This window comes from Nicotiana tomentosiformis, chromosome 3 (genome assembly GCF_000390325.3).
Source record: "Nicotiana tomentosiformis chromosome 3, ASM39032v3, whole genome shotgun sequence".
NCBI lineage: Eukaryota > Viridiplantae > Streptophyta > Magnoliopsida > Solanales > Solanaceae > Nicotiana > Nicotiana tomentosiformis.
The window spans coordinates 79,315,550-79,339,410 of record NC_090814.1 but is presented as its reverse complement, the minus strand read 5'-3'; the positions used below and the strand labels follow the sequence as shown (position 1 = coordinate 79,339,410).

Below are 23,861 nucleotides of genomic sequence, written 5' to 3'. Positions count from 1 at the left end.
TAAAAGTTACAAGATGTTTATTCATTAGATACTACGAATAGGAAAACATAAAAATCAAATTGCTCAATCATCTTTAACCACAGATCCATCACCGATCGAGTGATTTATTTTTCCATCAGGGTGCTCAAAAAAATCTGCCACATCCAAATGGGTGATGTCAAATTCATTGTCATAGACAAAATTAGCTTTAGGGGTTTTTATTCTTTAGAGATGCTTGATAAAGCTCAACCAAATATTTTAGTATGCGACAAATATTTACCCAATGCCCTTTTCCACTGCAATGATAACATTCAGTTTCTCAACTATTTGCCATTGTCCCTTTCCACTTTTGGTGGTTATTTTTCTTTGGGGGGTGATTAACACCAGAAAAATTTCTTTCTTGGCCACAACCACGACCACGACCACGAACAGGGCCACGACCTTTTCCACGCTTAGAATAATGGGAATACACCTCATTCATTTCAGGCAATGGTGTAGACCTAGTGGGTCGATTTTCGTGATTTCTCATGAGCAAGTCATTGTTTCGTTCAGCCACAAGGAGGAAAGAAATCAACTCAGAATACTTCTTGAAACCTTTCTCTCGGTACTGCTGTTGCAAGACCATATTGGAGGCATGAAACGTTGTGAACGTTTTTTCAAGCATATCATAGTCAGTGATAGTATCTCCACAGAGTTTCAATTTAGAAGTAATTCTGAACATCGCAGAATTATATTCAGAAACAGACTTAAAGTCTTGGAGCCTCAGATGGGCCCAATCATATCGTGCTTGTGGAAGAGTGACCAACTTTAAGTTGTCATATCTTTCCTTTAAGCCATTTCACAAAATAAGTGGATCTTTGTCTGTGAGATATTCTATCTTCAACCCTTCATCAAGGTGATGGCGCAAGAAAATCAAGGCCTTAGCATAGTCTTGGGTAGATGCTTTGTTTTTGTCTTTAATGGCGTCACCGAGACCCATTGCATCTAAATGGATTTCAGCATCCAACACCCATGTCATATAGTTCTTGCTCGAAATTTCAAGGGCAACGAACTTTCTTTTCATAATATCAGTCATAATTAAAAGAGGAGAAAAGTTATACCTTAGTCTTCTTAAAAAGCTTCTTGAGACGGTAGAGTCTCGTGCTGATAACGTGTTATAAAATATAACTCAAAGTAACAATATGGAACAAGGAAAAACAAGCTAAGAGATATAGAGAGAAAGAGATGAAAGATTCTTATTTCTTCTTCAATTGTGTATATTTTTCTATCTATTACAAGACTTTTATATATGCATGAAAAGTAAAGAAAATATGTCATTGAATATGTCATTAAACATAAAAAATATATCATTGAATATGTCATTAAATATTTAAGATGAAGATTATGGGGGAAGAGTAGACATATACCGATATTTCTTATAACAATCATTCATTAGTTGAACATTGTCAAAATTTTGGAACGTTCCCTTGAGAAATATGGTCCGTCTGTTAGAAATAGCTCTTGTCCCACTTTAAATAGAAATAGATTTGCAACGTCTGGCTCAATTGATTTGTACAATAAGCGATAGGACAATAGTTTATTAAAATTAGATACAAAATTATAATTTAATTCTTACTTGTGTTTGAACAAGAAAAACATCACTTCAAATAAGTTTTTTAATATTTCAAATCACATTATTTATAAAAATATTAAACTTTAATATTTGAAAAGCTAATGAATATGCAGGCGTTTGAATATATTTGGTTGAAGTTGGAATATTTTTCTCAATTCATTTTAAAACTCGTCAACTAATTATCTTCTAATAATATTTTAAATATTTCTCATTTTGACCAATTATTTGCAAATACTGAATATTTGACAATTAGCCTAAAAATGTCCCAATAATCAAAACAAAAAAAGAGGTAGTTCACGTGAAGCGGGTGACATGAACCATAAGTTGTTGTGCCGATAAAGCAATCTGTGGCAGTAATCAATTCCTATGAATGCTTAGCATAAAGCATATGCTCCGTATCTCGGTATCTTCCTCCAGTGCACACAGTATTTTTGAACTAGTTTCAACAATAGTCCTGCTTCACTCTGTTTCCATTTCTCAAACTCTGCAACTATGGAGAGTGCAATTGCATTGACACGATTTTACCATCCATTACTTACTGGGAGTTACTCTCATCACCTTAGATCATTGTCACTTTTCAATTCAACACCTATCTTTCCCAAATTGTCATCCGTCAAATACCCTTTTGCGACAATTTCACCTGCTCGTTTCATTGTCACGGCCTCCTCTTCACCGTTATCTCCTTCTACAACAGTTGCCGAATCCCAGGGACTCGAGGTATCTAATTTGTTCGAAATTTCTATATATAATGTGTTGATTTTATGTATCTAATGGAAAATTGTAGCTTTACTATTGATTTGCTTGAATAGCAGATTAAATCTGTTCCTACAAAGCCTATTGAAGGTCAAAAGACCGGAACTAGTGGTCTACGCAAAAAGGTGTTTTCCCTTTTTCTTTTCTGTTTATTCAAATAATTTAATGCATACGGTTCGTTCTAATTACTTTTGCATTTTTTGTTTGTTTGTTTAGGTTAAAGTGTTTATGCAGGAAAATTACCTTGCAAATTGGATACAGGTATGGTTCTCTCTGAACTTGTAGTGATAATCAATTCCAGTGTACTCAACTCTGTGTAATTGTTTTATGATGTTTCAATACAGGCATTGTTTAATTCTTTGCCACCAGAGGATTTTAAGAATGGATTGTTAGTCTTAGGAGGCGATGGTCGATATTTCAATAAAGAAGCTTCACAGGTAGTGGTCAAATTTTCGTACATAATCTGTGTTTCATGTGTATCCTGATTCCTGAAGAACTATTTGTGGTTTTCTGATCCCTAATGCATCTTAAGCTACAATGCAGATAATCATTAAAATTGCTGCGGGTAATGGTGTTGGTAAAATATTGGTTGGCAAGTGAGTGTCCTAAATTACACTTATAGCAATCTTCATGTTCATCATAGCATGAATGAATTCGTCAAATTTCACATCCTAGTGATCTTATTGCTTGAAATAATCTTAAATTTTCAAAAAGAGGAACTTTTTAACTACAGTGAGTTATTAAGCACTTTGTTACTTTATGTACTGTGAAACTTAGTCCTGCCAATTTAATCTGTATAAATCTGTTCTCTATGATTTTGAGAAGATAGAAATACTCTTACTCAATCTTTATGTGCAATATAACTTAGAATTGCCTTGTCTAATTATAGTCTCCATGAGCCATCTGTTGTTGCAATCAATCTTTATTTCTTCTAAGAGCCCATATCCTTCTAGTTTTTATTCAACTGTTTGGATATAGCTAGATTGTTTCATTTCTTTTTCTGGGTTCCCTCGTTCTGGCATATTTCTCTGCTTATTTTTGTGCTCTTATCCAAAAAGTGAAAAGAAAATATTTGATATGTATAGATGACGAATCTCTGTTTGGCAGGGATGGTATAATGTCCACACCAGCTGTATCTGCTGTTATACGGAAGAGAGAGGTAATACTTCTGTTTTAATTATTTTATTTGCTTTCTCTTTGCTATTTTTGAATGACGCTTAAAGCTAATCCTCAGGCAAATGGTGGCTTTATAATGAGTGCAAGCCATAACCCTGGTGGTCCTGATTATGATTGGGGTATCAAGGTAAATTTCTAGTCAGCAAATCATGTACTGGAAATTGTTCTTAGCTGTCCCATTGGCTGCTAAAATATACAGTAAAAATTTGTTATTTTTTTTAAAGTTTTAAAAACTGGTTCCACATAGAATTTCCTAGATATGACTGATTTCTGATATTTAACCTCTCTAAACTGGCTATTCCAAGAACTTAGCATTTCTGATTGTCATTTTCTTTTGTCAGTTCAATTACAGCAGTGGCCAACCAGCACCTGAGTCTATCACAGACAAGATCTATGGAAACACCCTTTCTGTATGATCCCATCCGCTTGCGCTAAATAATACGCTATGCTATTTTTTGATTTAAATGACGTCTTGTAGCTGGAATACAACACAAGGTTTTTTAGTGCTGTATCTGCATAGACATGTGTAGTGTGGGTAACTGAAAGAAACTGTTATGGTTCATTGGTAAATGATTCGGCATCTGAATTCCTTGTTTCATAAGGGTTATGCAGATTTCTGAAATAAAAATTGCCGACATTCCTGATGTTGATCTTTCTCAACTTGGAGTCACAAAATATGGAAATTTTAGTGTGGAGGTGGTTGACCCTGTGGCTGATTATTTGGAGCTAATGGAGGTGAGTGGCTGAAATTTTGTATCTCTGAAATTTTTTAAATGCACTCCATGATACAATCTATAACTTAACTGATAATGTGCAGAATGTATTTGATTTTTCGCTCATTAGAAGTCTTATTTCGCGACCAGATTTCAGGTGCGTTGCTTTATGTCTTGCCGGTTATGAAGCATTGTTTTGCTTTGTGCTTTTATGTACTTTTAATTTGCTACATCATATTTCCCCTGGACATTCCTCGGAGTTTGTTCCTCCATAGTTTCATATACTGTTGATTTCTATAGCCTGTTCCCCAAACGGATGACTGCTGTGGTAGACACACTTTTCTTCAAATATCTAGACTTAACTAATTTCTTCTGACAAGATGATAATTAACTTCAATCACCTAGTATATCCTGAACCCTTTTGAAGCGATGTTGACTATGCAGTATTGAATCTGGTTCTGCTTCTAGCATAACTATATCCATAGGTGAAATTTGGAAACCATAACTTACAGTAAAGGATAATTAGGAGTTTTTAGATTCAGATGAGACATCATAAGTCCTGTGTACGTAATTATCATTAGTCATATGTAAGAGAAATGTAGAATATCGACGTGAATATTTATAAGGCAAAAGTATTTCATAAGCTCTTAGACCAGCAAAACATCATATTGTTCTGAAAGCAAAGTTCAGTCTTACCATTTTCATTTGACTGTCTTCTAAGATGGTAAGGGAAATGTAAATGCATGCCATACTATTGCTGCAGTTCTGTCCAGCAGCAATGCAAATTATGAATAGATGTTTGCAGGATTCTACGTTATTCCTACTTAAAGTAGATCACTCGCTGCATTTTTAGTAGGATTGAACTAAGTCATAGCATTACTAAGAAAGGGTTACTTTTTTGTTTTTTGAGGGATCCATCCCTCACTCTGTGTCTGCAGCTTATAAAAGCCTTTCAATGAAAAAAAAACGATTAGGAGAATGGTGTCATGGTTTGAATTGGAGGCCATTAGAGGCTAATGGTCACCCCCCTTGATAGTAGGAGGCGATTTTAGTGTGATAAGATACTCAGAAGAAAGGAGCCACCAAAACTGATTGGTTAGATCGATAAGAGAGTTTTTTGATTTTATTGAGGAAATGCAGTGGATAGATCCACCTTTGCAGGTGGGAAGTTCTTAATTCATTTGGTTCCAAAGGAGAAAACTCAAGGGTGGCTTCACGAATTGACAGATTTCATTTCTGGTCGAATGGAATGAGGAATTCAAATATGTCAAACAAGCTACACTACCAAGATCGGTTTCTGATCACTAGACCTTTCAATTAAGCTGCGAGCAAACAAGAACATCTGAACATATGGTTGGAGGTTGAAGTTTTGTAGATATGACGAAAAGACTGGGGGATTCATATGAGGTGAGAGGAAGGGCTGATACTCTGTTACAATATAGCAGCACCAGATGGTCCGGATCTAAATTTATTTTAGTCTTTACACCTAATTTTCCTGGTTTTTACATTATGATTACAAACTCAAGCTGCTGAAACAGGATTGGAAGGCTTAGAACCTAAATACATCTGGTCATCCAGACAGAAGGAAAAAACTGATTCTGGAATAGATACAAGACTTGGATAGGCAACAGGAAGAAAGGAACTTATCTGCAAAAGAATCCTCATATACACCAAAGCCAAGAGGTAGCCAAGTTTAAAGAGATACCTTGAGGCAAGATGGTAGATGCTTCTGGCTAAACAAAGTGACAAGACCACATGCTTGATTCACAAAATGCAAATGTTCAAAAGAATTACAAGCATGTAAAATTGTCATCATCCAGATGATATGGGAGTGGAAATAATCAACTCTTTTCTGCAAATGTTCACAAGAATTACCAGCATATAGAATTTTCATCATCCAGATGATATCAGAGTGGAAATAATCAACTCCTTAATTACCAAGAGGAAGTATTGGAGTTCTGCTCTTAAAAGCGTAAACCTCTATATCTTATTTGATAGTGGAAAGAGAGGTACTTTGACATTTTATCATAGGTGTTCGCCAGTGATCAATGGGGATCTTATGAAAGCGTTGAACGACTTTAATACTTGCTAGGGCTGGAGCCAAAGAATTGAGGGACTTCAGCCACTCATAGAAAAATAAAAAAAGTGATCAGCAAACTAATTGTTGTCGCGCAGAATGCTTATATCTAAGGAAGACAGTTAATAGACTCAATGTTGATCACCACTGAATATCTAGAACCCAAATATAGGAAGGAGACAAGGTATAATTGCATTGGTATGCATCCTTGATCTAGAATAAACTTATGACCACATTAATTGAGAGTTACTCCTCAACCTATTGAAGAATAGTGTTCTGGAGACAAATGGATGAAAACCATTAAGTTTTCCATCTTTGCTATTAGATTCAATTCTGATTAATAGAAGATGGTCTTTTTCTCACTTTCATATTCTTGTTGGTAATGTAAGGATTAAGATGCTGAACATAGTTAGAGAATAGAATTGGACAGGAAGTTTCTCTATGGAGGTGGACAGGACCAACACTTTTGCTATAATGCAATTGTTATATGCTGATGAGACTGTAATCTTTTGTGATGCAGAGAGGAACAACTGAAATATCTCAGAGTAATTTTATTGGAGTTTGAGGCAATTCAGGACTTAATAACAATAATAATCTGGCAAAAAACTGCCTCTATCTAGACTCTAGTTAATGATCTCTAGAATATACCAACAGCTGGCGAAATATTCGATTATGAAGTCTGATTATTCCCCAATCCCCAGTACATATCTAGGACTACCTCTTGGGGCTAACATAAGGATGCAATTGTTTGGAAAGGAGCGGGTGATTAGTTTGAGTGTATATCAGATTGGACACAACAATATTTATCTTTTGGTGAATTGGTGGAAGGCTCACACTTATTGATAGTGTGTTGGATGGTATTCCAACCTACGTGAGGTCTCTATTTTTACTACCCATTGAAGTGGAAAAGAAACCGGACAAGCTTACAAAGGATTTTTCCGGAAGGAAACAAGGATAGGAAGACTTTTCCTTGGTTAAGTAGAATCGAATTGACTCGTAAAACGCATTTGGTGGCTTCGGGGTAGAATTATGAGGTTGCTTAACAAAAATTTGCTATCGAAGTGGTTATGGAGATACAGTTGGGATCAGAAGAACTCTGGAAGCAGGTTATCCATGCAAGAGTATGAAGTAATGAGCCTGGTGCTCAAGACCAGTGACATGGTGATATGGTATTGGTTCTATCGAAGAGTATAAGAAACTTATTGTCCCTCCAAAAATTAGCTTCTCACTTCTGTTACCATTCTCAAAAAAAAAAAAAAAAAAAGCTTCTCAGTAGGTAATGGAAGGAAGTTGAGACTTCGGCCTGATGATTTGATACACCACATACCTCTGAAAGATGAGATCCCGGATTTGCTACTATTGCTTGGTACAGTTCTACTCATGGATGGGAACTATCTTTTTTAAGAAACTGGGAAGATTAGGAAGTTAAGAGGATAGCTTAGACCTTGAAATATTGGAAGGAAAACGAGTTTCACCAACTGTACCAGATTCTCTATGGTGAAAACACCAGAAGGGCAGGAAGGTAGGGTATAACTTCTATCTTTATCTTACATCTCCTCGGTTAAATGGCCTTTCAAATCATTTAGAGAACAAAAGCTCCTCCAAAAGTGGTTGGGTTTTGTTGTATTGAAAAGCATGAGGTGTTTGACGCAAGCGAAACTTGCAGAAAAGCGGCATTAAGATTTATGCCAGATGTTGTATGTGTGTAATGAAGATATATACTGATGCATTGTGCAGTGGCAAGGTAGCTTTGCATTTTGTTTTTGATCCTAGATAGGCTGAATCGGGTGATGCAGGGAGGTTAAACTGGTAAGGAAGCATAGTTAACAAATGAAAGAGTATGTGAAATACAGTTCCTGCATTTGTTCTAGGATAGTTTGGACACAAAAGAGTAGGAGATGCTTAGGTGATGCCAATACATGGTCTTAGATATAAATGCTTGTATATTTTGGCATTTGGGTGTATTTTACTGTATGTATATGATGTAGAAACACCTCTAGAATTCCTTATCTCACTTAGAGTTCCAATAAGATGCTCTTTCAACTGAAACCTCTTTCCAGTGCTATTCTTACCTACTTAAATTTATAAAAGGAACCAAGTTTATCCTTGAAATATTCAAGTTTGTATAGTAAACCTTTACCTCTTGTTTCGCTTCCACTTAGAGTACTGTATTTTCTCAGCTCTTCTCTTGAGTTTCAATTTGTGTATGCAAATGAAGTCAAATTACTCTCTGAATTATGGGTGCATTCTTCTATGGTGGATGTTCCTCTTGAAATCTATGTTGCTCGGACTCTCTGAAAATGTTGCCGGGTGTGTGTCAGATCCTCCAAAAATAGTGTATTTTTGGAGGATCCGACAGGGGTGCGGCATCATTTTGGAGAGTCCGCGCAACTTAGCTTGAAATATATTTCGTCGGGTAGTTCAACCTTATCGATTTCACTTAGTTACTTTATGACTTTATCTCTATGCCTGTTTTGTCCTTGTAAGGAAGGAGAAATCCTGTTTGACTGAACACAACCTAATTGAGCTACGAAGAAATCACTGTTTAACTGACTATAGCAATTCAAATGCAATTTTGTAGGTAAATGAATAAACTTTAATAAGTTATAAATTTCTTGCATAATCTCGATGCTCAGTAAAATGAGCTTACACTAAAGGACAATATTTATTATTTTGCATCCTTTTTCCCTTTTTCTCTCCGCCGGATGTCTTTGCTCATGCTTATGCTTATTAATGTCTGATGCTGCTGACAGGTTTACATTTGATGCCATGCATGCAGTTACAGGGGCTTATGCAAAGCCCATTTTTGTTGACAAACTAGGAGCTAGCCTGGTATGTATGTATGCCGTGGAGTTGTTTCTTCAGCTATTGGACTATCTTGCAATTTCTTGGTTGTAGCTTTATCATTTTTGTATGTGTTATGTAGGAGTCTATTGCAAATGGAGAGCCACTGGAAGATTTTGGGCATGGTCATCCAGACCCTAACCTTACGTAAGAAAAGAACGTTTTATTGAAGTAGATCTGCTTTAACTTCTTGAAAAGAACTAATATATTTTAGTTATTTTGGTCAAGGTATGCCAAGGATTTGGTGAATATCCTGTATGGCGAGAATGGACCCGACTTTGGTGCTGCAAGTGATGGTATGCTTAAAAACCTTCTTGTTCAACACTTCACCAAAAGTTGTCTTTCAATTAACTGGAGAACATATATGATATGCTTGGATGAAGTTCAAAATCTATGAGAACCTTATATGAAAGAAAAATAATTAGAAGAGAATCAATATTAGAAGCCATCAAAAAACATTTAGTTAGATATTCCTCTCCTTCCCACCACTCCACCCCAAAGTCTCTGAAATGGAAAGAGATCAGAAAGAAAGGAGCAGGACAATTAGTCTCTACAAAGATTAAGTGGTCACTTTCTTCAATTGCATGGTTATACTACCGTTGAAAGCTTAATCACAGCAATTTGCTTCTTCCTTTCACTAGTTTGCACACATCGCTTTGCACATGATTCTAATGGAGAATGAAAATAAAAATGTCCTGACCATAATCAATTAAACGTTGTAATTTGTATCTTTATTACACATGAAAAGAAACATTATAATGTCTCTGGATATTTCCTTGTATAATTATTTAGAAATGATTCTGAAGAGTTTTTAGAAGACCAACTATTCTACTGTGCTGTTTTTCTAATTTATCCCGTTAAGGCCATTTCTTTAGTATTTCAACTGTATCATAATTTGTACTTCTTGGTTATACTGTCTTAATCTCTCTTGGCTAGTTGGCTTTCTTCCCACGTAATTTATGTCAGCTGGTTGTTTATGTGCTACATGTATCATTTTTCTTAAAATAATGAAAGTGGTGCCAGAGTCACTGTACATGCACTTCAACTATTTCGCGTTGTACCCATGCCTCCTATCAACGTATATATCGTGTAACTCTGACCGCCAGGCTTAGGCAGATAGAAAGAGATCACCAAGCGGTAAATGAAGTAAGGGAACATCAACGGAGTTTAGGGTTCATATCCCAACATAGACCAAAAGAATGACTTGAAACCTGTTTGGAAACTAATGTGTAATTACTAGGGATTACACAATATAGTAATCATAATGATTTGTTTGTTTGCTATAATGTAATTATAACGTAACTTTTAGTGTCATGTTTGGTTGATAAGTGCAATTACATAGCTTTATTTTTTATATTTAAATAAAACTAATTATAAAAAATTAAATAAACTTTTTTTAGATGGACATGTAAATAAGTTGCAATATATGACAAAGATACATGTATATAAGAAATATAGAAAATGAAAAAAGAAAGAATTTGAAAAGTCATGGTGTAATTTTTTTTTTTATCAAAAAATTACACCATGTAATTACCACCAATTCTTTACCGCCTTTGAGAATTGAAGAATGTAACTGCTCTCCTTCAATTGCACTCCAATGCCAAGCTAGTCAAATAATTACTCGGCCAGACAAACATGTTAAACCGTATAATTACACCCAAATCCATTACAAGGTAGCCTTCCAAATAGATATTAAGTGATTTCTTTTTGTCTGCCTAAGCTTTATTGAATAGACTTATTCAATAAATGTGCTAGTGGGAGGTAACTAATCACCATCGGAGTAGTCTAGGTGCACGACAATTGGCCCAAACGCCATCTATCCTTTTTAAAAAGAATTTGATCTAGCTTCATTGACCACTAGGCTATACCGTTAAGTGCGTGCAAAATGTAGCCTCTTGAGGTTTGATTTTCGTTTATTTATTAGAATGACCAAGAATATTTTAGATGTTAACAGAAAGGTCAAAACTTATTTGCTTGTCATAAGCTAAATCATGATGTTCTGTTTGTAAATATTTTAACTCCATAAGAGATTTAAAGCAATTTCCTTTATAAGGAATAATTAGAACAAACCCTGTCATCAAAACATCTCCTATTTCTCTCTATCCAAATTGTCTACGCAATGCACGGAGGGATAGTACGACCGATCTTTTTAATGTCTTTTCTCATTTTTAAGATTCTTTTCTTTATTTTTCTTTTTTGTAAGACTGCTTTAAGGGTGAATACCACATGAAAGAGATATTTTCAAAGGTTTTAAAAGAAAGAGATATTTCCAAAGTATGTCAAAACTCATACATAATGAAATCGCTGAAAATCTTTTGTCATCATATTACGTAAATAGTATCAAGTCGAGTATTCAATTTGGAATTTACGAAATTAAGTTAAAACTTTATAGGGACTTCCTCTTCTTTTTAGGCTTTCAATTCAAAAGGAGTTGGTGCATTATTTTTTAGTTTTTCGTTAAAATTCCTTAGAAGTTTCCAAAATTTACAAGAGGTGAAAATTCAATTCAAAAGTTTTTTTTTCTTTTAACCTATTAGAAAACCCCTTTTCCTTTACCATGCTCTTTCTGGGTTTTAGTATTAGCTCAAATAAATTGTAGCTAATTAAAAATTAGTTACTCTTCATATAAATCACTAAGATTAAAAATTGTTTCATTGGTGGAATAAAATAGGGTTCACTTTTTTATATGTTACCGTTCTCAAAAAATAGGTTAATTTTTTTATTTTAATCTAATTCTGGCTTTTATTGATGTTAAACACTTTAAACACAATTGAATATGGAGGAATTCCTAATTTCTATGTTTGTGAAATTTGTAAGAATCTCACATTTGTTAAGTGTATGGGTTGTAGTTCCGTATGGTTTTGGATAATCTTCATATTTCGAATTAGCTTTTGGGTTGAGTTAGGCCTAATGCCAATTTTCTTAACGTGGTATTAGAGTCAGATGGGCTGTATTCTCCTCTACTTGAGCTAGCTTTTCAAGTTAAGTTAGACTCAAGGTCTATTTTCTTAACAACAATTAATTTAAAAATAATTTGTAGGTTACATTTCTTATTATGGGAGGGATTAGGATATAGTCCGAGACACCTTTGAGTTCCGTTCCAGTAACAGAATCATGAAGATTTCCTGTGGGTTATGGACTATTGAGTATTGGAAAATGGTGCGCTTACTTAGAGGCCTCGCTGCATGTTCCCTTAGATTTTGAGGGTCTCAGACTGCTTGCTGGAAAACAATATTACACCCATAATACATTGATTTGGGTGTCATCGAATTCAAAGCCTATTAATCACACGGGTATTACCTAAGCTTTAGTAGAAGGCGAAGCAATAGTTATCTCCATTCTCATTGCATGGTTGCGTTACACCGATTCTACTTAAGCATCAACTTTGAAGCATGCACACGGATTTAGTTGAAGATGGATAGGCTAATGTTAAATTTGTCTTTCGGTGATTGGTGGTGGAGTTTTGGCCGTAATCTTATGGTGTGCATCCTTTATTGAAATGGTTAGTAGATAATGCCAGAAAAGGTCTTTACTTAGTAAGCAATCAAATGCATTGTCTTCACCAGCAATTCCCATAGCACTTCACACAAATGTCCTCTTGCTATTTCAGTTTGCTACGTTGTTATGCATTTTTTGCTAGAAATTTATCTTTTGTTGTTTGAATATCGAGCCTTTCTAGTGGGGCTTGTTACACTCTACGCAGTTAATTGTGTAAAAGTTCACTGATAAATGCAAAGCAGAAATATATATTCATATTTCATACACAGGAAACCTAAAGACAAATTCTAATTAGTCTAAGGTTTTTGTGTGGGGTTGATAGGGATTTTACCGATGCTGAAGATAGCTTGCTTACCAAGCCGCCCACTTGAGAAGCTAATCGCCAGGAAAGAAGCGAGGAGGGGGTGTTTCACTTGGAATAATTTCTTAAGTTAGTACAAATGAAAATCTGATAAGTAGTACTGAAGGGTCCATTTGTTCTTGTTGAAGCTCAATTATAATGAGAAAAAGGAAAGAGTTTGTAGTTCAAACCCAATCAGCGTGAAGGTAAAGCAAGGTGGATCCAATTGTGGCATAATTTTAATTAATTGTTGTACACATGGGAGGCTCAAGGGGGAGGTTAGTAAAGCCTTTGCTTTGGGCCCGAAGAATTTTAAATAGTAGATTTTATAATTTTATTTTTCCTTTGTAGATACTGAAGTTTGTAAAAAAAGAAGGAAAAAGGTACGAAATCTGTATAAAGGAAGTTTAAAGACTGTATAAATATTTTAGAACTTTAAATTAAACTACTAAAATCTTTATATAAGTTAAAAAAAAAAAATTCTTACAACAAGGTCCAAGGTAATGTTTTGCAAACACATGGCCGACATCTTATTAATTTGAATGAATCATTATTAATCTAAATAATAATATACTATACCTTAAAGGCTTTATCTCTTGTAAAAATACTACACTATAAACAAGTACGAAAAAAGAAAGGCGACACTAACTTCTTGCATATATTTGTGTGTATGTGTTTAAGACACTTATTAAGAGTTGGTTTTAGGCCAGTACACGTTGACAAGAAATAAGGTGGAAGATTTTTGAGGGATAGAAAGAAACATAATGATAAATAACATACATCAACGACTTGAGCTTCATGTCAGCTTATTTATATTTTTATGTCTACCTAATTATCTATTTCCCAGCTATAAGTGAAGTTTCGCGTTAACTTCTTCCTATTGTTCATATCCTATATAATAAGAAAGTTCCTATCATATCTATGCCAAGTTAGTCTGATTATATACTGCAATCTTCTGCCATGTGGAAGTCTGATTTTCAATTGTACACTTACGCAGGGGATGGTGATAGAAACATGATTCTTGGAAGACGCTTTTTTGTTACTCCATCTGATTCTGTTGCAATTATTGCTGCCAATGCCCAAGATGCTATTCCATATTTTCAGTCCGGGCCTAAGGTAGAAGCACTTAAGCTTATCATGCACCTTTGGCTTTGATCCTTACACACCACAAAGTTGATGCATATACCTTGTAGGGTTTAGCTCGATCGATGCCCACTAGTGGTTCTTTGGATCGTGTTGCTCAAAAGCTAAACCTCCCCTTTTATGAGGTTAGAACTTGTTTACTGCTCTTTAGTTTTTGATGATGTTGCACTCTTTAACTATTCTTTTCCAACTATGCCCTTAGGTGCCAACTGGGTGGAAATTCTTTAGTAATCTAATGGATGCTGGAAAATTGTCAATTTGTGGTGAGGAAAGTTTTGGGACTGGTTCTGACCACATCCGTGAAAAAGATGGTATATGGTATGTTTCTATGTTCATCCATGATGAAAACTCCTTTCTTAAGTTGTTTGCGGCCGCCAAATATGGTTAAACATTAGTTTCAATGTGTTTTTTTCCTTTACCTCATCTGGATATTGTGGAATAAAGGTAAATAAGAATGAGAACATTTATCTCTTACATTGTTAGTAATACTATGATGGTATTGTTGACTGTACCCATTTACTCAAATCTCATGCGGTGGAACTGCTGTTGGTTTACCCTTCCATTCCATCTTAAATGATGCCATTGGATATTGCTATGTGTCCTTGCTTAGACCCTATGGCGATATGAGAGCTTATTCATCCTTAAGAGATTCTTCTCTTAACCCGTATCACCAAAATGAGTTGTTGCTCTTCTATGCTACATTTTAAACTTTCCCCAAGCCTTAGTATAACAACAATCAACTCTTTTTGTTCTTACTTTTTAAATATGTAACTATAGGGCTGTTTTAGCTTGGCTTTCAATACTTGCAAATCGAAACAAGGACAAAAGATCAGGGGAGAAATTGGTTTCCGTTGCTGATGTTGTGACGGAGCACTGGGCCACTTATGGAAGGAATTTCTTTTCGAGATATGACTATGAGGTAAGCACATTATGTTATGTGATGACTTTCCGTATTTGATAAACATTTTTTTACATCTATGTTAGTTGTCTTTCGGTGTGTGTCATGGATTACCTAATTGTTCAGATGATGTTTAATTGCAACAATTTGCCATAATTCTCTAACCAGGAATGTGAATCAGAAGGAGCAAATAAGATGATAGAGTATCTTCGGGATTTGATTTCTAAAAGCAAGGCCGGTGATAAGTTTGGTAAGTTATCGTTTTTAAGTTAAATTTTCCAAGATTACAACATTTTAAGTTAAATTTTCCAAGATTACAACATTTTAAGTTCTTTAAGTACTGAAGGTTCTCTTGTAGGAAGTTATGTCCTGGATTTTGCTGATGACTTCACCTATACTGATCCTGTAAGTTCTGGAATTTCTTAGAAATGAGAATGTTTAACTATCAACTGTTGAATTTTTTGATTAGTTGTGTGCATTTTTCAGGTTGATGAAAGTGTCGCATCCAAACAGGGAGTTCGCTTTGTTTTCAGTGACGGGTCCCGGATCATCTTTCGACTATCGGTCTGCATTGGTTCCTTATGTTAAATCCCTGAGAATATAGTATAACCATCTGTTTCAAATTGAGTGTCATTTTGATTTCAGCCCCATTTCAAAATTAAATCTGCTTTACCACAGAAATTGTAGCTCCACAGTCCATTCCCAAACCACTATTTGTGAAAAAATCTATATAGTCTCCACGTCCATTGTTTTTGAAAATTGCTACTGGAAATTATTGCTCCCTGATTGTTACTATTTGATGCTACTCTTTCTCCCCTTTTACTGAAAATTGTTGCCCCCTGATTGTTACTATCTGATGCTGCTTTTTCTCCTCTTTTTCCTTATCGTCTTTTGTCTCCCCCCTCTTTCTTCTTCTTCCCTTTTCTTCCTTTCCACCTTTTCTTGAGCCGAGGGTCTATCGGAAACAACCTCTTTAGCTCTCCAAGTAGGGGTATGGCCTGCGTACACACTACCCTCCCCAGGCCCCACCTGTGAGATTATACTGGGTATGGTATTGTTGTTCTATCAAGTTTTCATCTTGAAAAGCATGTTAGGGGCCAAATGAGAAATTGAAGTTGATATAGAGGGACTATCATTTTATTGTGTTGTGTGGGCTTTTGTCTCCAGTCCCTTTTATTTTTTTATCCATAAATTACTCTATGTAGTTTATTAATGGAAACCTCAATTTTACAGGGTACTGGTTCTGCTGGTGCAACAGTTAGAATATATATTGAACAATTTGAGCTGGATGTATCCAAACACGACATGGATGCTCAAATTGGGTTGAAACCATTGATAGGTAGATTGTTCATCTACGAGCTTAACTATGTAATATTCCCATTCCTCGAAAATTTAACTAGTTATCTTTTGCAGATCTAGCTCTTTCTGTATCAAAACTAAAGGACTTCACAGGAAGAGAAAAGCCAACTGTCATCACATAAAGGCATAGATATCTGCAACTACTATTGCTTAGTTGGGAGCCTTAGCAGGTTGGATGCTTCCTTTGTTCCTGAATTTTACATGATATATGGTTCGTCCTTGTTTGGCTGCATGTAGACAGTCTTCTGGGACCAGAAATTAGAATCATGTAAATTATCCCATGAAAACTAAAACATATGACTGGAGTATCTAATCAATAGAAAGCTGCTGCACTATATTTTAATTTCTTTCTAGAATTTTTTTTTATTTTTTTTATTTTTATAAATTTGTTACAGTCAACCCTTTTGACTTATGGCATCCTCTTTGCGACATTAGAAATCGAGATTTCCAACTAACATGTGCCTTCTTTTTCTGAGCTATATTCCAAATTATCTGTGTGTTCCATTAAATTGATTCCTACTATGTCAGTAATTATGATGCATGGTTCATAGTTCTGAATGATCTTCCGTGGTAGCTTAGTCTATCTACTTAGTCTATCTTGGCCAAAATAATTGGGCTGTCTCAGCTACTGTAGACAGCTTATTCCAGTCTATGTGACCATCCCCGTGCTCGTACTGGCTATTTGTGATGGCGTATTTGTGGGATCACTCAAGTTCCTTGTGAATTAATTATAGTCGATTTCAGGTGGTTTTAATGAGATTCTTGGGCATCTCTCTTTCTGATCCTCATCTTCATAGTTTATATACTAAAATCTCTTTCCTGGTGTTGTTGTGCATTATTGAAAATTGCCTTGAAAGGTTATCATCCTATATCTAGATGAGCACTTTCCATAAGCAATTAGTTTTTTTCTTTTAAAAGAAACTGTAAGGATAAAAGGACTTATTATATTAAGTACTTGCTATTATGGTAGTTATTTTAATGTGTTGGATAGAATATATCAGCTTATAAACACTATGAATAACATACTATTCTGGCCAGCATATGCGAAAATCTGTACAGAAGCATGGGACCTTTGCTTAAAGTAGTCATGTAATACTGCATTAATGTCAAGGTTGAATCTAGGGATAAAAAAACTCTCAATTTCCTCACTAGACCTAAATGCTTTCTTTCACGTTAGATGGAATGGAACAAGGATCGCTCATATGAAGTGAGGTTTTCAATGAATTTTTCTACTATGAATTATCCATATGTCATACTACGGAAAAAGTTCACTGATGAGGTAGCTCAAAATTGTACAAGAAAAAAATGCATAACACAAAATTGAAGCTGGTCTGGGTGGATAAGTGATCGAACTTGTCTTCCAAACAGCTCAATAATCTCTTCTTCAAGTAGCCAGCTTCTATAAAAGGATCAAAAGTGAAAAAGCTATGAAGGGCGGATCAAAATTAGTAAACAAAAGTCGAGATTTTCTTGCTAGAAATCTTGGCTCTATATAGTGTACGATATTCCATAACTAGTTCAGCTCCAACTTGTCCAGAAAAAGAGGCTATATGGAAATGGGGGTGTCTTTGTTCATATTGTGCATTGATGGGTGAATCCTGTGACTAGATTTACCTCCAGTAGATCACTGTAACATTGTCAGAGAAGCTTGAAAACATATCCAATAAGAAAAAAAGTTATAGAAAAGGCTCTTTAGGTTGTCATGTGGTAACACGGAGAATTCAATCCTGGAATATTTACAGGTTATGTGTGTGTTGGGCAAGTGGGCTACTATGGATCAACTTGCAAGTCAGCTAATTCCTTTTCATGAGTTTAGCGTAGAGAAATCTTTAGCTTAATTTGGTTGAACCAAACCCATTCCAAGTTCAACCAAAGTGGGTTATTCTCAAGTTGGATTACCCTCCACCTTAAAATGATAGGTGCTGAGCTCAGTGGGTGATTTGTACTTTGTTTTTATGAAACATCACAGGAGTAATATTTTTTCCGTCGAAAGTTTAGAAATATCATCTCTTGGGCCCTCACTATATATAAGAGTAACCTAGTCCGTATCTGAATATTTGTGCTGGAAGAAGTCATATATTTGGAATATATGTAGTTTTGCGAATTTAGGAATTCTTAAAATCGAGCTTAAATTGCTTCAGATGAGAGAAATTAAGCTAGAACTAGATAAATTAAATCCTTGTCCTAGTCTGTGTTTGAGAAAAATCTGCCAGTTACCTTTGCTTTTTAATTTGAGTTCGATACATATTTGATGCAGTTCTCTACAATTTTAGAGTACTGAATTTTATATATAGGGAACTTGAGTTTGTAATTACGTCGCTTTTGTTATCTTTTTTAATTTAATAATCTTATATTTTGTATACGGTCAAAACCGAATTTGCCCTTCGTGTGACTAATCAAGATTGGAGCATTATGGACCGAGGTTCGTCATTATAATATTGAGCGGTGATGTGAAGTTGGGTTGTCGAGTTCGAGACCCAGAGACCGATCAATACCAAGATCGAGTCAAGACCGATCAATACTAAGACCGGCCAAGATCGAGACCGAGTCAAGATCGAGCTCAAGACCTCGAAACCGACCAATACCGAGACCGGCCAAGATCGAGACCGAGTCAAGGAGCAAAGAGCCGTTATAACCGCATTTGGGGAGAGAATCTCGGCGGAAATCACGACTTGAATCAAGAAAAAACTAATTAATTAATTTATCATGGGATCTCCACTATATATTTTTAATTATATCCAAAGTAAGATTCCCCCATTATATCAAGAGTGGTTATCATCTGTAAAAAGGGGGATGGATACATGGAGATTCACTGAAATTTACATAACATCTAGCTAATATTATCCTCTTTTGGCTTTGATATTGATTCATCTTGTTCTCTTATCAATCACTATCTATCCAATTTGGGTTTGTATTCATTCTTTTTACAGTTAAAATTCGATATATTTTTACTTATTTTTCCAATTTGTATCAAGATATACCACGTATCCTTAGAACTATGTATAAATTCAACTCTATCCGTTTTTCGGGTAAACGGTTTGGCACCCACCGTGGGGCTAAGGATAATAGTGGTTATTTGGTACGAATCTATGTAAAACACACTATTTTACACTTGCTCTTGGAAGTGTCTTTGATTTCAGGTTAAAAACAACGAACTCTCAATTAATGGCCCTACCTATTAACAACGAAGCTGGCCTTCAAGATGAGAATAACAACCTGACGCCCGGAGATGAAAGACCACTCGTTGCCCCCGTTAGAACTCGGGCCGTAGATCCAATTGACGTTAATTCGCATATGGCCATTGAGGCGAACCAACGTTCTGACCCCGAAAACAACATTCATGGTGGAACTCGTTATGCAGTTCAAAACATCCAAAATGTTGGAGAAGATGGGATCAGCCTGCGCATGATTTTCGAAATGTTACAAGCTCAACAGGTAGCGATAGCTCAGTTGCAGAGCCAAACCCAGGCACCGAGCAGGCCTGAGCCCGGTCCACCCCGAGAAGTCACCCACAAAACGGGGCCAGCTGTAGTAAGGTCAAATGAACAAGAATCGGGGACTAATCCCGAAATTATAAAGATGCTCGAGGAACTGACAAAACGAATAGAGTCAGGAGAAAGGAAGATTGAAGCAAACGATAAAAAAATGGAAACTTATAACTCCAGGGTTGATCAGATCCCGGGGGCACCTCCAATATTAAATGGCTTGGATTCCAAATAATTCGTACAAAAACCCTCCCCCCTGAGCGCAACTCCAAAACCTATCCCCAAGAAGTTCCGCATGCCCGAAATTACTAAATATAATGGAATGATCGACCCCAACAAACACGTCACCTCTTACACATGTGCCATTAAAGGGAACGTTCTACAAGAAGAGGAGATCGAATCCGTATTATTAAAGAAGTTCGGGGAAACCCTGTCAAAGGGAGCAATGATATGGTATCATAATTTACCACCTAACTCTATTGATGCTTTTGCTATGCTTGCAGATTCTTTCGTAAAAGCATATGCCGGAGCCATAAAGGTCGAAACCAGGAAGTCAGACCTTTTCAAGGTAAGGCAAAAAGATAACGAGATGCTAAGAGAGTTCGTATCTCGTTTCCAAATGGAACGAATGGATCTACCACCGGTCACGGGCGATTGGACCGTTCAAGCTTTCACCCAAAGACTGAACGAACGAAGCTTGATGGCTTCACGACAGTTGAAGAAACATTTGATCGAGTACCCGGCTATTACCTCGGCCGATGTACACAATCGATATCAATCAAAGATTAGGGTCGAAGACGACCAGCTGGGTTTTGGGTCCATTATTAAAAGGGACATCGACCGAGAACCAATGTCGAACAGGGACCGATACCGACCGTATATCGGAGATCGTATGGGTAGCGAACCGGGACGCAACTCCGTACAAAGTGAAATGAGAGGTGATCGAGGCCAAGGGTCTCGAGGTTTGATGAACAATAATGGGTTCGACAGGCATACCGGGCCTAAGGAAGCATCGTGATTATCAGAATATAACTTCAACATTGATGCATCCGCCATCATATCGGCTATCGGACGCATCAAAGATACTAAATGGCCTCGACCTCTACAGTCCAATCCAACCCAGAGAAATCCCAATCAAATGTGCAAGTATCATGGCACCCATGGCCACAGAACGGAAGATTGCAGGCAGTTGAGAGAGGAGGTAGCCCGATTATTCAATGAAGGGCACCTTCGAGAGTTTTTAAGTGACCGGTCCAAGAACCATTTCAAAAAAAGAGAATTCAATAGACAAAACGAACAAGATCATCCACATGATCATCTGAGGGATATATGTCTCCCAGGGGCCGGTGCTTAAACGCACTAAGATGGCGATTATAAGAGAGAAGCGATCTCGAACTCAGTATTACATACCTAAAGGAACCTTGTCCTTTAGTGACGAAGATGCGGAATGAATCATGCAGCCTCATAACGATGCACTGGTAATATCTATATTTATGAATAAAACTCAAGTTAAGCGTGGGTTAATTGATCCAGGTAGTTCGGCCAACATCATCCGATCAAAGGTCATAGAGCAACTCGACCTACAGGATCAGGTCGTGCCTGCAACCCTGGTACTAAATGGATTCAATATGGAGTGGGAAACTACTAAGGGTGAGATTATTTTGCCAGTAAACGTGGCCGGGACCATCCAAGAAACGAAGTTCCACGTAATCGAAGGCGACATGAGATATAACGCCCTGTTCGGGAGGCCGTGGATCCGCAACATGAGAGTAGTACCCTTGACCCTTCACCAGGTTCTAAAATTCCCAACACCAGAGGGAATCAAAACGGTCTACGGGGAGCAACCAGCCGCAAAGGAAATGTTCTCCATCGATGAAGTGATTCTGATACCATCACTATCATCGACTGAGGGATCAGGTTCGAAGGAGAAATGGGACACCAAATAACAATCACAAACATTAGCCTCGACCCAACTAGGGAAACAGAAGACTCACGAAGATGATGATTATGGGATCCCTCGATCCTTCATGGTCCCCGATGATTCTGACGCTACCAAATCAACGGTCGAAGAACTGGAGCAAATCATGCTAATCGAATATCTGCCCGAGCGAAAGGTATACCTGGGCACGAGGTTAAATCCCGAGCTCAGAAAAAAGCTTATTCAATTTCTTATAGCTAACATGAACTATTTCGCTTGGTTCCATCTTGACATGACAGGGATCCCACCGGAAATAACCACTCATAGACTAAGATTGGATCCGAAATTCCATTTGGTAAAGTAAAAAAGAAGGCCCCAGTCCGAGGTCAAACATGCATTCATCAAGGACGAGGTAACCAAACTTCTTAAAATAGGATCCATTAGAGAAGTAAAATACCCCAAATGGATAGCAAACGTGGTGGTAGTTCCTAAGAAGGGAAACAAACTTAGAATGTGTAGATTATAAAGACATGAGTAAAGCATGCCCTAAGGATTCTTTTCCTTTGCCTAATATCTATCGTATGATCGATGCCACGTCCGGCCACGAGACTTTCAGTTTTTTCGATGCCTACTCCTGGTACAACCAGATATAGATGAACTCAGAGGACCAGGAAAAGACCTCGTTTATCACTAAGTACGGTACCTACTGTTATAACGTAATGCCATTCGGTCTAAAAAATGCTGGTGCAACTTATCAATGCCTAGTAAACCGAATGTTTGAAAAACAAATAGGAAAATCAATGGAAGTTTATATTGATGACATGTTAGTTAAGTCCCTACGAGCAGAGGACCATTTAAAGCATTTGCATGAAACGTTCGATATACTGAGGGAGTACAATATGAAGCTCAACCCCCAAAAATGTGCATTCGGAGTTGGTTCGGGCAAGTTTCTTGGTTTTATGGTGTCCAATCGGGGAATCGAGATCAACCCCGCTAAAATCAAAGTTATCGAGGATATCACGATAGTGGATAATGTAAAGGCCGTACAGAGGCTAACGAGACGGATAGCCACCCTAGGACGATTCATTTCGAGATCCTCATATAGGAGCCACCGATTTTTCTCACTACTTAAGAAGAAAAGCAACTCTGCATGGACTCCGGAATGCCAGCAGGCTTTGGAGGAACTAAAGCGGTATTTATCGAGCCCGCCGCTGCTTCATACCCCGAAAGTGAACGAACAACTTTACCTATACTTAGCTGTCTCAGAGATATCGGTAAGTGGAGTCCTGGTTCGAGAAGAACGAGGCACGCAATTCCCTATTTATCATGTCAGTCGGACCTTAGGCAAGGCCGAAACTAGATATCCACACTTAGAAAAATTAGCGCTTGCTTTAATAAGTGCCTCTAGGAAACTAAAACCATATTTTCAATGTCATCCGATATGTGTTGTAACAACTTATCCTCTTCGAAATATTTTACACAAACCCGAGCTTTTGGGTCGATTGGACAAATGGGCGATAGAAATCAGTGGGTATGATATTGAATATCGACCCTGAACCGTCATCAAATCTCAAATCTTGGCGGACTTCGTGGCTGACTTTACGCCGGCCTTCGTACCCGAGTTTGAAAAAGAACTACTTATAAAATCGGGTACCTCTTCAGGAGTCTGGACCCTCTTTACGGACGATGCCTCGAATGCGAAGGGGTCCGGACTAGGCATCGTACTAAAATCACCGATAGGTAATGTAGTTAGACAATCTATCAGAACTACAAAATTGACTAACAATGAGGCCGAGTATAAGGCCATGATTGCAGGTCTCGAACTAGCTAGGAGCTTGGGAGCGGAAGTCGTAGAGGTTAAGTGTGATTCCCTCCTCGTGGTAAACCAAGTTAACAGGATTTTTGATGTCCGAGAAGATCGAATGCAGAGGTACTTGGATAAACTACAGGTCTACATCGATTTAAGGAATGCACCTTGCAACATGTACCCCGAGAACAGAACAACGAGACCGATGCTCTTGCAAACTTAGGTTCATCGGTCGAAGACGACGAACTTAACTCGGGGA

The 23,861-nt window shown here is 37.0% G+C and overlaps 1 protein-coding gene across 6 annotated transcripts; it reads left to right on the top strand.

Moving 5' to 3' along the window:
- The first annotated feature begins 1,943 nt into the window (after positions 1 to 1,943).
- Positions 1,944 to 16,735, top strand: LOC104099592 (phosphoglucomutase, chloroplastic). Of its 6 annotated transcripts, none has more exons than XM_009606639.4 (22): positions 1,945 to 2,308; positions 2,404 to 2,469; positions 2,561 to 2,605; positions 2,689 to 2,781; positions 2,888 to 2,940; positions 3,452 to 3,503; positions 3,579 to 3,647; positions 3,862 to 3,930; positions 4,133 to 4,255; positions 4,338 to 4,390; positions 9,064 to 9,142; positions 9,237 to 9,301; positions 9,383 to 9,450; positions 13,990 to 14,108; positions 14,186 to 14,260; positions 14,338 to 14,453; positions 14,913 to 15,054; positions 15,202 to 15,283; positions 15,392 to 15,438; positions 15,520 to 15,597; positions 16,267 to 16,372; positions 16,447 to 16,735. In XM_009606639.4, exons 1-22 carry the CDS (start codon positions 2,084 to 2,086, stop codon positions 16,512 to 16,514), a joined length of 1,893 nt encoding a protein of 630 aa, XP_009604934.1. In that variant the 5' UTR covers positions 1,945 to 2,083; the 3' UTR covers positions 16,515 to 16,735. The 6 variants fall into 6 exon arrangements, with proteins under 6 accessions (XP_009604935.1, XP_009604934.1, XP_009604932.1 ...); XM_009606637.4 differs by having other exon boundaries at positions 15,380 to 15,438; XM_009606638.4 differs by having other exon boundaries at positions 2,401 to 2,469.
- Positions 16,736 to 23,861: the final 7,126 nt, after the last annotated feature.